The sequence below is a fragment of the Mya arenaria genome, chromosome 6 (genome assembly GCF_026914265.1).
Source record: "Mya arenaria isolate MELC-2E11 chromosome 6, ASM2691426v1".
Classification (NCBI taxonomy): Eukaryota; Metazoa; Mollusca; class Bivalvia; order Myida; family Myidae; genus Mya; species Mya arenaria.
In genome coordinates, this window is record NC_069127.1 from 8,738,812 (window position 1) to 8,753,941 (window position 15,130).

Genomic DNA, 15,130 nt, shown 5'->3' on the forward strand with positions numbered 1-15,130 from the left:
CGGCAACAATAGGTCAAGGACAAGTTTGTTGTGATTTACTTGAAGGTGATGTTGTATTATGTAAATTTGTTCATTTGAGTTTTCAGCTACATGCCAGCATCATTAAACTAGTTTTTTTTTCAAGTAATGCATCAAATGTAGTTATATGTAGTCTTCTATATCAGATAATAGTTCAGTTTATCGTTTGAATGAACTCCTGCTTTCAATGAAAACGTCAGGCCTAAATTAATTATTAAATCTGGACATGTGACCTGTAAAATTCGACATCAATTCTAAAGTTATTGATAATTTTATCCAGATTTATCTATTAATTTACGCCTGACATTTTTAAACTGCAGTAATTCATTGTTATTTTATGCTATACATAATGATAGATGTAACTCTGAGTGACCCCTCTGATAAATATGAAGAAAACCTATATACCTTTACTGGCTTTAGCGTAAACACTGTTATGCACCGGTCAGTTTTAGCCACAGCCCCCCTCCCTCCCAGGTCCAGGGGTATACCGAGATAGCAGGGGAAATAGGCTTTGTTTTTACCTTCCAGGTGGCCCTGCAGTGCCGAGTGAATGTTGTGGTTTTGAAAATAGAGGGGAATGGGCCTTACCTGAGATGCCCCCGGGAAGTAGGGGCTTTTAGCGGGGATTTTACTAGCAGTTTGTCCCTGCAGTGCGGGGATTTTACCGGAGATTAGCTGGTTCGAAAGTCAAAGTCCCTGCTATTCCCCGGACCTGGGGGTGCTGTGGTTACAATTGACTGGTGCATTAAATGCCACTAAATTTTGTATAGAACATATGACACAAATTCAGGATTTAATTCCCATTAAACGACAGTGGTTTATCTCTGAAATAGTGATATCAACTGAATTACAGATCAATAATCAGAATGTCTCAATTTGTCAGTACTACAGTACATTAGGTGTTTTAGGTGTTAGTATAAATTTATATGTCACATGTTTGACTTTTGAACCAATCCTATTGTGACATCTGGCGCCCAATGTGGTATCATGTTACAACTTACACGGTCAGCTGACAGCTTAATGTGCTGGCAGTGTTAAATAAGTAAATCCACACCTGTGATATGTGTCCTGTTTTCAGGTGCTAATTCAGCTCTACCAGTAATCATTTTCAGGCGTCAACTAGTCTTTATTATGTATGTGTCATGGTTGTAACTTGCAAAGGCTGGAGTATGGGGAAATGCTCGGCACGTTAGCTCATTTAATTCATTAATAGGTACTCTAGCATTTGACTTGATAGTAGGAGGTTCTAGATGAAATCCTTGTATTGGCTGCCTACAAGTGACATATTTAATAAATATTTATATAAGAAGATGCGTGCAATGTTTCCTTGTTTCTAATAATAAGCAACTTTAATTACAGATTGAAAAATTAAAAGCATGATTCTCAGTCCTCTGCAATGTTTGAGGTGTGTTTTTATGAGAAGGCTGCCACAGGGCCTTGAAGAAAACATCCACCATGTCCATGAAAGGCTATACTCAACAGGGACTATCAATGTACAGAGAAAGTCCAGACGACGAATGAAAGCCTGGCAAATACACCAATATGGAGGTAAATCTAAATTGTAATATAGAGGATGACTCACTTAACTGCACATCTACATGTACAATACTCATTTATAACCCTAACCATGTTGTACTTCAAGTATGCCTCAGTGTTAATCACCATTGTGATTTTGGTATAAGTTGTATATGTTTTCCAACTAGTCATTCCAGGGAAATATTTAGAGGATTTTTCAACTAAAGAAAGTTTTTAGATAATTAAAAATAAATGAACCAAGGGATTATTTTCAACAGTAAAGAAAGCATTAATGTGTTGTTTTTTTAATCTATCAAAATATCTCATTGAAGGCAATGAAGAGCTTGTCCTTTCCACTGAAGCCAGGGTTCCTGAAATAAAGAAACCCAAGGAAATTCTCGTAGAGATTCATGCTGCTAGTGTCAACCCCATTGATGTGGTTATGAGAGGTTAGTAAAAAGTGAAAAAATATGTGTTGATATCCTTCTTATCCTTAATGAAACAGTGAATAAAGATACTCTGACCCTAGGATTAAGATCAGAAGTTGAAAATTTACCATATCTTAAATTATTGCACAACTTTTTTTATTGACTTTGTTCAACTCGCCCACATGAATTTCTTTTGATACAAAGAACATTCTTACCATAATTTTGCTCTAACATTTAATGTAACCATTTATCTGCAGGAGGTTATGGTCGTACTATTATAAACCAGATGCGTACTTGGCTTGGCGGGGGACCTGGGTCAGAATTTCCCCTCACCCTGGGGCGAGATTTCTCCGGGGTTGTCACCCAGACTGGACATGGTGTCACTAGGTTCAAGCCCGGTGATGAGGTAAATGAAGTTTGTAATACAAATTCTCCTTTAAAGTTTTTGATAAATTGATATTTTGTCATAAATGGCTGACCATGACTAAACTTAATTACAAAGCATTTACCCCTGACCTGTTGAATATTATTCGTCATTATTGCAATTGCATTTTTACTCAATACTAATGCAAATTATATTGACCATTGCAGTGGAGTATGATGAAGATGAGAAAATGAATTGTAATTAATAATTCTTATTATATGCAGGTATGGGGAGCCCTGGCAGCCCAGAGACAGGGAACACACTCACAGTTTTGTGTCACTTCCGAGGATGAGGTAGGAATGAAGTAATTACTGAAATTGGGTATCTGCATTTAGGTTTGCTTCTTTAAAAGTTACATTTTGAGTGAATGTTTGTGTAATTTGCTTGATACTGACAGAATCCTGATACACTTAGCATCAATGTTCTTATTTGCAATAGAAAGGATCAGCTTTACACATAAAAACTGCACATTGCAAACATAACTGAGAAATTACAGTATGATTTTGATTATTGTGAAGATCTCAAAGAAGCCGACAAGTTTATCACACATTGAGGCGGCTTCAATCCCATATGTAGCAACAACAAGTTGGGCTGCCCTCGTAACCTGTGGTGAAATGAGCGAACAGAAGGCCAGGGATAAAAGGTGTGATATTATTTTGGCATATTGCATGAGAGGAAGTACTCTTTGTATTAGGGAATATAATTATATTTAATTATATGGATAAAGTTTGGGATTAATAAGTGTTTTTTTATGGTATGATAGACATCGTTTGGCTAGTATCATAAGTTGTTTCATTATTAAAAATCTGATTTGTGTATACTTTTAGATTTTATTTTTTGGCATTGAATAAATTTGGCCAATAAAGTAGTGCGAATATAATTGAAAAAATGTTTGTGATATTTTCAAGTCTGATTTGTATTATATCACATAAAAGGAGCTTCTTAGCCAGTTACATAATAGCTCTCTGTGTTAATGTTTAACCAAAGACTGAACTGATATACACATTAAGCAAACTAATAACATGAATAAAGCCAAGGCTTAATGATTTCACAACAACAATAAAACAAATGTAAAGAATGATGATGGGGCACAATATTTTGCTCGTATGACGTCATCGTTACCTGAAAGTCAGTTAGTATTCTGTTGTTTCTTCAGTTGACTTTTAATGTGAATCATGAATGAAACAACAAAGTGCCAACCATTTGTCGCATCCTATAAGGGTTGATTGTTGTACATAGTGTAAGGGCGGTATTGCATGATCTTAGTGACACTGATGCTGACAGGAAGTTGTCTCCTTGAAGTGCTTGGTTGGAAGTGGATCTTGAACAATTCATAAGCCCATTTTCAACAAAGCTTTTCACTTTGTTTTATTTTTACAGCACTTATAGGGGCTTGAATGAATACTTGTTTCACTATGTTTGCATCCAATTCATTACATTCTTACCACTGAACTAACATATCAAACATCATACATATATCACAGAAAAGACAGAACTATTTCAGATTTGGTGGGAAAATTTGATATTTACATTATCCAAATAACAACCATGGTGAAGTTATGAATTTTTACTTTTATTATGTGGAAATGATGTAAATTAGTCACTTTTGACCCCAGACTCCTACACATATCAAATATGATTGTTGAATAGTAAGATAAAAAATAATGTACAACATTCATCTTTTAAATGTGTTTTGCATGATTTTTTTTGCAGAGTATATTTAACTATTATAAACTCAGGAAAGGCATTGTTTATCCTTCAGATGTGAAAAGTAAGGAGATAAGGTGATTTCACATTCCAGGGTGATGATCCATGGAGGGGCTGGGGGCATTGGGACCTTTGCAATACAGGTAACTCCCATTGAAAGATCTTGCTTCACTCTTGAGCAATGCTTTTTGTTTTTTTGTGAATTGTATAAGAAAGTTCTTGTATAAACAAACTTAATTCTAAACTTGAAATTTAAATATTGCTTGAAACATTGTGACACTTTTTATAATCTTGTGTAAATATACTTAACCATAGATGTAATATGTATTCTTAACCTAAGTGTAACCTATGTGGTTGTCATCTTTTACTTCTACCCACTAATACACTGTCTATTTCACAGTTGATGAAGGCATGGGGTGCAGAGGTGGTGACAACAGTGGCTTCAGATGCCGTGCCCCTCGTGAAGCACCTTGGAGCTGACCATGTGATAGATTATCGCACACAGGACGTCATGGAGGAGCTGAAAGGCATTGGCAAGTATGGCTGAGTATATTCATTTACAAGTAGTTGTTCTCTACTGAGAACCATTTGTCTTTAAAGTTGAATAAGAAAACCAAATAAAACCGATAAGAGAAAATGGGCATCAACATGGACAAAAAAAACAACCCTTCCCCCTTCTTGTCTAACGACTACAAGCTGGACCTGGTGCTTGATCCAGGAGGAGGAGAAAAGGAGAGGAGAAAATGAGGACCCTGGCATGTCTACCAGCACTATATGACCCAGTTATGGTATGACCAAGGTCATGGCCTACTTGTATTGTTTTTCATCCATGATCTGCAGGTTGGACCTGGTGCTTGACCCGGTTGGAGGGGAGGAGACAGAGCGAACCCTTGCACGTCTGAGGCCCTACCATCACTATGTGACACTTGTCATGCCCCTTCTACCTGATGCTGACAAACATGGTCTCATACCGGGCCTCGCCAGATCAGCACTCAATCTGAACTACAACCTGGCCAAGGTGAGGGCCTGAATTTATATAGCATTGTATTTGCTAATCTGTATGTTTAGAAAACATAATGTTGAGAAATTTTAATAGGCTTGGTCTGTTGGGTGGCGGATAGAAAAATCCGACCCTAGGGCATGTGCGGAAGCCTGTAATGAGGCTTGATGAGATACCAGCCTGGTGGTCCGATTTTTTCATCCGCCCCGCATACATGTTATACTTTTTCTTGCATACCAAAAATTTAGATTTAAGTTCAATTTTGACAGTGTAATTGTTGTTTTTACCACGCCAGGTAAAAACTTAGAAGTGCATGTCTGTTATACAGGAATTTCGTTTCTTTATTTCCACCACTGACATTTGGGACAAATGTTGTATACTGGACAACAAGACTTAGTTCTGTTAACTGATTTTGTATGAAATTTATGTTGTTTTTCAAACTGAACATAAAACTATATTAAATGTGTGTTTTGTTTGTTTGTAGGGAATAACAAATGGACTGGCAAGCTATCGATGGGCTTTTTTCATGCCAAATGGAAATGCTCTTAAGAAAGTTGCAATACTTGTGGATGCTGGAAAGGTAACATGATGTCATGATTTTGGGGTACATGCAATAAGTATGCAGGAATTGTGTAGATTTCTAGAAAGTTTATGAACTTCATTTTTAGCTCACCTGTCACGTTGTGACAAGGTGAGCTTTTGTGATCACTCTTCGTCCGTCGTCCGTCCGTCCGTCCGTCCGTCCGTCCGTCCGTCCGTCCGTCCGTCCGTCCGTTCACAATTGCTTGTGAACACAATAGAGGTCACAATTTTGACCTAATCTTTATGAAACTTGGTCAGACTGATCATCTCTACAAAATCTAGGTCAAGTTCGATATTGGGTCATTCACGGTCAATAACTAGGTCACTAGGTCAATTAGTAGAAAAACCTTGTGAACACAATAGAGGTCACAATTTTAGCCTAATCTCAATGCAACTTGGTCAGAATGGTCATCTCTATAAAATCTAGGTCAAGTTCGATATTGGGTCATCCGCGGTCAATAATTAGGTCACTAGGTCAATTAGTAGAAAAACCTTGTGAACACAATAGAAGTCACAATTTTAGCCTAATCTCAATGCAACTTGGTCAGAATGATCATCTCTATAAAATGTAGGTCAAGTTCGATATTGGGTCATCCGCGGTCAACAACTAGGTCACTAGGTCAATTAGTACAAAAACCTTGTGAACACAATAGAGGTCACAATTTTAGCCTAATCTCAATGCAAGTTAGTCAGAATAATCATCTCTATAAAATCTAGGTCAAGTTCGATATTGGGTCATCCGCAGTCAATAACTAGGTCACTAGGTCAATTATTAGAAAAACCTTGTGAACACAACAGAGGTCACAATTTTGACCTAATCTTTATGAAACTTGGTCAGACTGATCATCTCTATGAAATCTAGGTCAAGTTCGATATTGGGTCATCTGGGGTCAAAAACTAGGTCAGTAGGTCAATTAGTAGAAATACCTTGTGAACACATTAGAGGTCACAATTTTAGCCTAATCTCAATGCAACTTGGTCAGAATGATCATCTCTATAAAATCTAGGTCAAGTTCGATATTGGGTCATCCGCGGTCAATAACTAGGTCACTAGGTCAATTAGTAGAAAAACCTTGTGAACACAATAGAGGTCACAATTTTAGCCTAATCTCAATGCAAATTGGTCAGAATGATCATCGCTGTAAAATGTAGGTCAAGTTTGATATTGGGTCATTCACGGTCAATAACTAGGTCACTAGGTCAATTAGTACAAAAACCTTGTGAACACAATAGAGGTCACAATTTTAGCCTAATCTCAATGCAAGTTAGTCAGAATAATCATCTCTATAAAATCTAGGTCAAGTTCGATATTGGGTCATCCGCAGTCAATAACTAGGTCACTAGGTCAATTATTAGAAAAACCTTGTGAACACAACAGAGGTCACAATTTTGACCTAATCTTTATGAAACTTGGTCAGACTGATCATCTCTATGAAATCTAGGTCAAGTTCGATATTGGGTCATCTGGGGTCAAAAACTAGGTCAGTAGGTCAATTAGTAGAAATACCTTGTGAACACATTAGAGGTCACAATTTTAGCCTAATCTCAATGCAACTTGGTCAGAATGATCATCTCTATAAAATCTAGGTCAAGTTCGATATTGGGTCATCCGCGGTCAATAACTAGGTCACTAGGTCAATTAGTAGAAAAACCTTGTGAACACAATAGAGGTCACAATTTTAGCCTAATCTCAATGCAAATTGGTCAGAATGATCATCGCTGTAAAATGTAGGTCAAGTTTGATATTGGGTCATTCACGGTCAATAACTAGGTCACTAGGTCAATTAGTACAAAAACCTTGTGAACACAATAGAGGTCACAATTTTAGCCTAATCTCAATGCAACTTGGTCAGAATGATCATCTCTATAAAATGTAGGTCAAGTTCGATATTGGGTCATCCGCGGTCAACAACTAGGTCACTAGGTCAATTAGTACAAAAACCTTGTGAACACAATAGAGGTCACAATTTTAGGCTAATCTTAATGCAACTTGGTCAGAATGATCATCTCTATAAAATCTGGGTCAAGTTCGATATTGGGTCATCCGCAGTCAATAACTAGGTCACTAGGTCAATTATTAGAAAAACCTTGTGAACACAACAGAGGTCACAATTTTGACCTAATCTTTATGAAACTTGGTCAGACTGATCATCTCTATGAAATCTAGGTCAAGTTCGATATTGGGTCATCTGGGGTCAAAAACTAGGTCAGTAGGTCAATTAGTAGAAATACCTTGTGAACACATTAGAGGTCACAATTTTAGCCTAATCTCAATGCAACTTGGTCAGAATGATCATCTCTATAAAATCTAGGTCAAGTTCGATATTGGGTCATCCGCGGTCAATAACTAGGTCACTAGGTCAATTAGTAGAAAAACCTTGTGAACACAATAGAGGTCACAATTTTAGCCTAATCTCAATGCAAATTGGTCAGAATGATCATCGCTGTAAAATATAGGTCAAGTTTGATATTGGGTCATTCACGGTCAATAACTAGGTCACTAGGTCAATTAGTACAAAAACCTTGTGAACACAATAGAGGTCACAATTTTAGCCTAATCTCAATGCAACTTGGTCAGAATGATCATCTCTATAAAATCTAGGTCAAGTTTGATATTGGGTCATCCGCGGTCAATAACTAGGTCACTAGGTCAATTAGTACAAAAACCTTGTGAACACAATAGAGGTCACAATTTTAGGCTAATCTTAATGCAACTTGGTCAGAATGATCATCTCTATAAAATCTGGGTCAAGTTCGATATTGGGTCATACGCAGTCAATAACTAGGTCACTAGGTCAATTATTAGAAAAACCTTGTGAACAAAATAGAGGTCACAATTTTAGCCTTATCTTAATGAAACTTGGTCAGAATGATCATCTTAACATAAGCTAGGTCAAGTTCCATATTGGGTCAGCCTAGGTCAAAAACTAGGTCACTAGGTCAATTAGTAAAAAAACCTTGTGAACACAATAGAGGTCACAATTTTAGCCTAATCTCAATGCAACTTGGTCAGAATGATCATCTCTATAAAATGTAAATGTATTCACTATATGTTTATAGTTAAAACTTCAAAAATCTTCTCCTCTGAACTTACTTGGACTAGAGCTTAGATATTTGGCATGATTCATCGTCTAGTGGACCTTTACAAAGTTTGTTCAAATTATGGCCTTGGGATCAAAATTGGCCCCGCCCTGGGGGTCATGGGTTTTCTCTATATGTTTATAGTGAAAACCTTAAAAAATCTGCTCCTTTGAACTTACTTGGACTAGAGCTTAGATATTTGGCATGATTCATCGTCTAGTGGACCTCTACAAAGATTGTTCAAATTATGGCCCTGGGGTCAAAATTGGCCCCGCCCCGGGGGGTCATGGGTATACTTGATATGTTTATAGTTAAAACTTCAAAAATCTTCTCCTCTTAACTTATTTGGACTAGAGCTTAGATATTTGGCATGATTCATCGTCTAGTGGACCTCTTCAAAGATTGTTCAAATTATGGCCCTGGGGTCAAAATTGGCTCCGCCCCTGGGGGGTCATGGGTTTTCTCTATATGTTTATAGTAAAAAAAATCAAAAATCTCCTCTGAACTTACGTTGCTTAGAGCTTAGATATTTGGCATGATTCATCGTCTAGTGGACCTCTACAAAGATTGTTCAAATTATGGCCTTGGGGTCAAAATTGGCCCCGCCCCGGGGGGTTAGGGTATTCTCTATATGTTTATAGTTAAAACTTCAAAAATCTTCTCCTCTGAACTTACTTGGACTAGAGCTTAGATATTTGGCATGATTCATCGTCTAGTGGACCTCTACAAAGTTTGTTCAAATTATGGCCCTGGGGTCAAAATTGGCCCCGCCCCGGGGGGTCATGGATTTTCTCTATATGTTTATAGTGAAAACTTAAAAAATCTTCTCCTCTGAACTTACTTGGCCTAGAGCTTAGATATTTGGCATGATTCATTGTCTAGTGGACCTCTACAAAGTTTGTTCAAATTATGGCCCTAGGGTCAAAATTGGCCCCGCCCCGGGGGGGTCATGGGTATTCTCTATATGTTTATAGTTAAAACTTCAAAAATCTTCTCCTCTGAACTTACTTGGACTAGAGCTTAGATATTTGGCATGATTCATCGTCTAGTGGACCTTTACAAAGTTTGTTCAAATAATGGCCTTGGGGTCAAAATTGGCCCCGCCCCGGGGGTCATGGGTTTTCTCTATATGTTTATAGTGAAAACTTCAAAAATCTTCTCCTTTGAACTTACTTGGACTAGAGCTTAGATATTTGGCATGATTCATCGTCTAGTGGACCTCTACAAAGATTGTTCAAATTATGGCCCTGGGGTCAAAATTGGCCCCGCCCCTGGGGGGTCATGGGTTTTCTCTATATGTTTATAGTAAAAAAAATCAAAAATCTCCTCTGAACTTACGTTGCTTAGAGCTTAGATATATGGCATGATTCATCGTCTAGTAGACCTCTACAAAGATTGTTCAAATTATGGCCTTGGGGTCAAAATTGGCCCCGCCCCGGGGGGTTAGGGTATTCTCTATATGTTTATAGTTAAAACTTCAAAAATCTTCTCCTCTGAACTTACTTGGACTAGAGCTTAGATATTTGGCATGATTCATCGTCTAGTGGACCTCTACAAAGATTGTTCAAATTATGGCCCTGGGGTCAAAATTGGCCCCCCCTCGGGGGGTCATGGATTTTCTCTATATGTTTATAGTGAAAACTTAAAAAATCTTCTCCTCTGAACTTACTTGGCCTAGAGCTTAGATATTTGGCATGATTCATCGTCTAGTGGACCTCTACAAAGTTTGTTCAAATTATGGCCCTAGGGTCAAAATTGGCCCCGCCCCGGGGGGTCATGGGTATTCTCTATATGTTTATAGTTAAAACTTCAAAAATCTTCTCCTCTGAACTTACTTGGACTAGAGCTTAGATATTTGGCATGATTCATCGTCTAGTGGACCTTTACAAAGTTTGTTCAAATAATGGCCTTGGGGTCAAAATTGGCCCCGCCCCGGGGGTCATGGGTTTTCTCTATATGTTTATAGTGAAAACTTCAAAAATCTTCTCCTTTGAACTTACTTGGACTAGAGCTTAGATATTTGGCATGATTCATCGTCTAGTGGACCTCTACAAAGATTGTTCAAATTATGGCCTTGGGGTCAAAATTGGCCCCGCCCCGGGGGGTTAGGGTATTCTCTATATGTTTATAGTTAAAACTTCAAAAATCTTCTCCTCTGAACTTACTTGGACTAGAGCTTAGATATTTGGCATGATTCATCGTCTAGTGGACCTCTACAAAGTTTGTTCAAATTATGGCCCTGGGGTCAAAATTGGCCCCGCCCCGGGGGGTCATGGATTTTCTCTATATGTTTATAGTGAAAACTTAAAAAATCTTCTCCTCTGAACTTACTTGGCCTAGAGCTTAGATATTTGGCATGATTCATTGTCTAGTGGACCTCTACAAAGTTTGTTCAAATTATGGCCCTAGGGTCAAAATTGGCCCCGCCCCGGGGGGGTCATGGGTATTCTCTATATGTTTATAGTTAAAACTTCAAAAATCTTCTCCTTTGAACTTACTTGGACAAGAGCTTAGATATTTGGCATGATTCATCTTCTAGTGGACCTCTACAAAGATTGTTCAAATTATGGCCCTGGGGTCAAAATTGGCCCCGCCCCTGGGGGGTCATGGGTTTTCTCTATATGTTTATAGTAAAAAAAATCAAAAATCTCCTCTGAACTTACGTTGCTTAGAGCTTAGATATATGGCATGATTCATCGTCTAGTGGACCTCTACAAAGATTGTTCAAATTATGGCCTTGGGGTCAAAATTGGCCCCGCCCCGGGGGGGTAGGGTATTCTCTATATGTTTATAGTTAAAACTTCAAAAATCTTCTCCTCTGAACTTACTTGGACTAGAGCTTAGATATTTGGCATGATTCATCGTCTAGTGGACCTCTACAAAGATTGTTCAAATTATGGCCTTGAGGTCAAAATTGGCCCCGCCCCCTTGGGGGGTCATGGGTTTTCTCTATATGTTTATAGTGAAAACTTCAAAAATCATCTCCTCTGAACTTACGTTGCTTAGAGCTTAGATATTTGGCATGATTCATCGTCTAGTGGACCTCTACAAAGTTTGTTCAAATTATGGCCCTGGGGTCAAAATTGGCCACACCCGGGGGCTGATGGGTTTTCTCTATATGTGTTATAGTGAAAACTTAAAAAATCTTCTCCGAACTCAAAAAGACAAGTAACGTCTTAATTTAAACTGGATAACATATTTAGTACACAAACCAATTTTCAATATGGGCCACATACAACAATTATTAACAAATATACATATATAGATACACACGTAAAATCAAGTAGTGACAAGAGCTTAGATATTTGGCATGATATATCATCTAGTTGACTTGTACCAATATTGTTCAATCTTTGGCTCTGGGGTCAAAAAATGGCCCCACCCGGGCGGTCATGGGTTTCCTTATATATGTATATGATGAAAACTTAAAAAATCTTCTTCTCCGAAACCAAAAGGCGAAGGCCTTAGATATTTGGTATGAAGCATCGTTTATCGGACCACTATTAAGATTGTTCAAACTTTAGCCCTGGGGTCAAAATTGGCCACGCCCCGTGTTCATAGGCTTAGGTTTTCAATATTTGTATATAATGGAAGAATGTGCAATATGTGACAGGTGAGCGATTCAGGGCCATTTGGCCCTCTTGTTGAAATTTGTTTGAATGTGCAGACATACAGTTGTTCTGATTAAAACTGAGATGTTGGATGTTTATTGGCTTGAGCAGGATATAAATCATTTCTTGGCAAGCTGATCAAGATGAAGGGCGTTTCTCTTGGCAAGCTGATCAATATGTAAGGCATTTCTTGGCAAGCTGATCAAGACTTGAAGCATTACTTGGCAAGCTGAGAAAGATCTAGGGCATTTCTTGGCAAGTTGATCAAATGTAAGGCGTCTCTTGGCAAGCTGGATAGGTTTGGTGCAATCTAATAACCTGATACACTTATTCCTTTTTGGCCCTGAGTAACTTGTTTAAAAACTCCTTAGACTTCTTGTGTATATTTTCAAAATGGAAATTGAAAGTGACAAATATCATATCTTTTACTAGATTGTAAGGGGTGAAAATTGAAAGTGGAAATGCCAACTTGCTTCTAGCAACTAGTTTCAGTTATGCTAGAAGTGGCTGTAGGAATCTTCATGATGAAATGCCAGCTCCACTGATAATAATTTCTGAAGTCACAACTGGATTTATTGAAATTATACTGATATTGTTGCAGAACAATTATAAGAGTAGAATAGTGGGTGAATAACTATTTTGTACAAAGTTGTCAATGTTGAATAATAATGTTCATATAAGTGCATATTGTTGTAATTTATCACGAGCTCTGCCTTGTAGCATTCTAGGGGAGTTAATGTAAACCAGTGAAGAGTATTTCAAGATTATAATATTAGTTCAGGCAAGATCACTACACCATGAGCATCCCACAAATGTAGGTGGGTCACTCAGGGGCAACCTGTGCCTTCTCAGAAATACTTCAGAGATGAAACTCTGAGGCCTGTACTCCTACAAGCCCATTATTTTCCTTACTCATTAGTTTAAGGCATAAACATACATTGGCAAAAAGTGGAATAAGTAGTTAAAATGTTGAAAGTAAAAATGGAGTGATATATTACCATATAAATAAGACATTTTGCAATCATTGATTTTATAATATGTCTTTATTTATCTCTTAATTCCCTTTCATACAATGGCTAAATGTACATTTATCTTTTGATTGGGAAACTGTTGATTTTTTCTGGCATGAATAAATAGCTGAAATGATTATTTATTTCTATATTATAGAAATTTCAAGGGAGTGAATATATGAAATGATGCAAGGGGAAAAACTGCCAAAATTCATGACTAGACATCATTAAAGTTGTCTCCCTTGAGGACATTTGTACTCTGTTAACATGTGATATTTTTAGCTCGTCTGTTTCATGAAGAAAAAAAAGATCAAACTATTGTGTCGTCAATGTCAGCAACATCATACAAAAATTTTAACCTCGACCATATATGAAAATAAACACTCAGGAAATGTACATGAAATTTAGAACACATGTTGCTGGAGACAATGCATACATGCACCGATAACCCTGGCTTAAATAAATTCAGTTATGCTGCCTTTGTAAAAAAAAAGAAGAGCATTAGCATCTTCTTGTAGCTTGTTTTAATATCTGAATATAACTAGATGGCATTGTTATTGTGTGTGTTTCCAGATCCAGCCAGTTCTCGACAAGGTTTTCAAGCTGGAGGACTTGCCAGAAGCGTACGAGAAAGTCGGCCAGAAACACGGCAGAGGAAAAACAGTGATTGACATAACTTTCTAGGTGTACCCTACTGGACTCTTGACAATGAAAACATACAAGATCAATTGATGGCTTGACACACTTGTGTCACATTATACTTTATCCCACAGTGATTATTGAAGATAATGGATACTGATGTATTTTTCCAGCTCAATTCATTTTGAGTGCAAGTATGTTTGTTTTTTCTCTCCAAATTGAGACTTCTGACAACTTAGGGCAAAAAACAAGAAATGTAACAATGCTGTTTTTGTTTTGTTTCTACAGGAAAAGGTGGTTAGAATTACGTTGGTACACATTTACAAGTCTGTCATGTCTTTCAGTTCTTTTTCTTTTTTTGTAATCAGTAAATCACTGAATATCTTTGTTGTTGAAAATAGCATTCGTAATGTTGGATGTCCTTTGTTGTTAAATAAAAGTTTATTTCGAAGGTTGTTTTTTTTTTCAAAGAAAGAAATGATGGCCTGGTCATAATTTAGGCATTTTGTCATCCCTATGCATTTATGTGTAATTTCGTTCATCCAAGAACTGTTCATGATATAAACATTCAACTTGTGTCACATGTTAAGCAAGGTCCGGGGCATAGCAGGGACTTTGACTTTTGGTCAAGCCAATCCCAGGTGAAATCCCCACCCTGCAGTGACTAACTGCTGGTAAAATCTGCATCAAATGTCCCACCACCCCGAGGAGATCCTAGGTAAGGCCTATTCCTCGCAATTTTCAGCATAAAAACAAAACCACCGCTTTCACTTGGCACTGGGGCCACCTGGATTGTAAATCATGGCCCATTTATCCCGCTATACCCCTGGACTGGGGGGGGACAATTGACTGGTGCATTACTAGTAATGATGCATAAATGTGAAGCACGACCCATAGCTCTGGCTTTAATGATAGACGAGCTAGGCCCCTTCATTTACCAAAACAATGTTTTCTGAGAACAACCTCAGTCTTCTGAAATGCATTCTGTCTTTGTAAGGGACTATTATATTGCTCATACATTTCCAGAATGGATATAAATCTGCATTGAACCACAATATCACTGTGTGGAGTCCTTAGTAAATATAAGCCTGTCAGAAAATTACACCCAGTAATCT

The 15,130-nt window shown here is 37.7% G+C and overlaps 1 protein-coding gene and 1 non-coding gene across 2 annotated transcripts; one reads left to right on the forward strand and one right to left on the reverse strand.

Annotated features, from left to right (window-relative positions):
* Window positions 1-3: 3 nt before the first annotated feature.
* Window positions 4-14,466, forward strand: LOC128237485 (reticulon-4-interacting protein 1 homolog, mitochondrial-like). The gene is made up of 11 exons (XM_052953064.1): window positions 4-45; window positions 1,378-1,566; window positions 1,866-1,982; window positions 2,219-2,367; window positions 2,610-2,678; window positions 2,904-3,028; window positions 4,187-4,235; window positions 4,493-4,629; window positions 4,933-5,110; window positions 5,577-5,672; window positions 13,950-14,466. The coding sequence occupies exons 2-11, from the start codon at window positions 1,395-1,397 to the stop codon at window positions 14,058-14,060; spliced, it is 1,203 nt and encodes a 400-aa protein (XP_052809024.1). The 5' UTR covers window positions 4-45; window positions 1,378-1,394; the 3' UTR covers window positions 14,061-14,466.
* LOC128239496 (U12 minor spliceosomal RNA) lies at window positions 13,145-13,295 on the reverse strand. The gene has a single exon (XR_008261903.1). It is a non-coding gene; the product is annotated as a U12 minor spliceosomal RNA (small nuclear RNA).
* Window positions 14,467-15,130: the final 664 nt, after the last annotated feature.

Bases quoted from the DNA above. Each gene is read 5' to 3' on its own strand.
- LOC128237485 (XM_052953064.1), top strand. From the start codon at position 1,395: ATGATTCTCAGTCCTCTGCAATGTTTGAGGTGTGTTTTTATGAGAAGG. The intron at 1,983-2,218 runs GTTAGTAAAAAG...ATTTATCTGCAG, and splicing joins CATTGATGTGGTTATGAGAG to GAGGTTATGGTCGTACTATT. The intron at 2,368-2,609 runs GTAAATGAAGTT...TATTATATGCAG, and splicing joins GGTTCAAGCCCGGTGATGAG to GTATGGGGAGCCCTGGCAGC.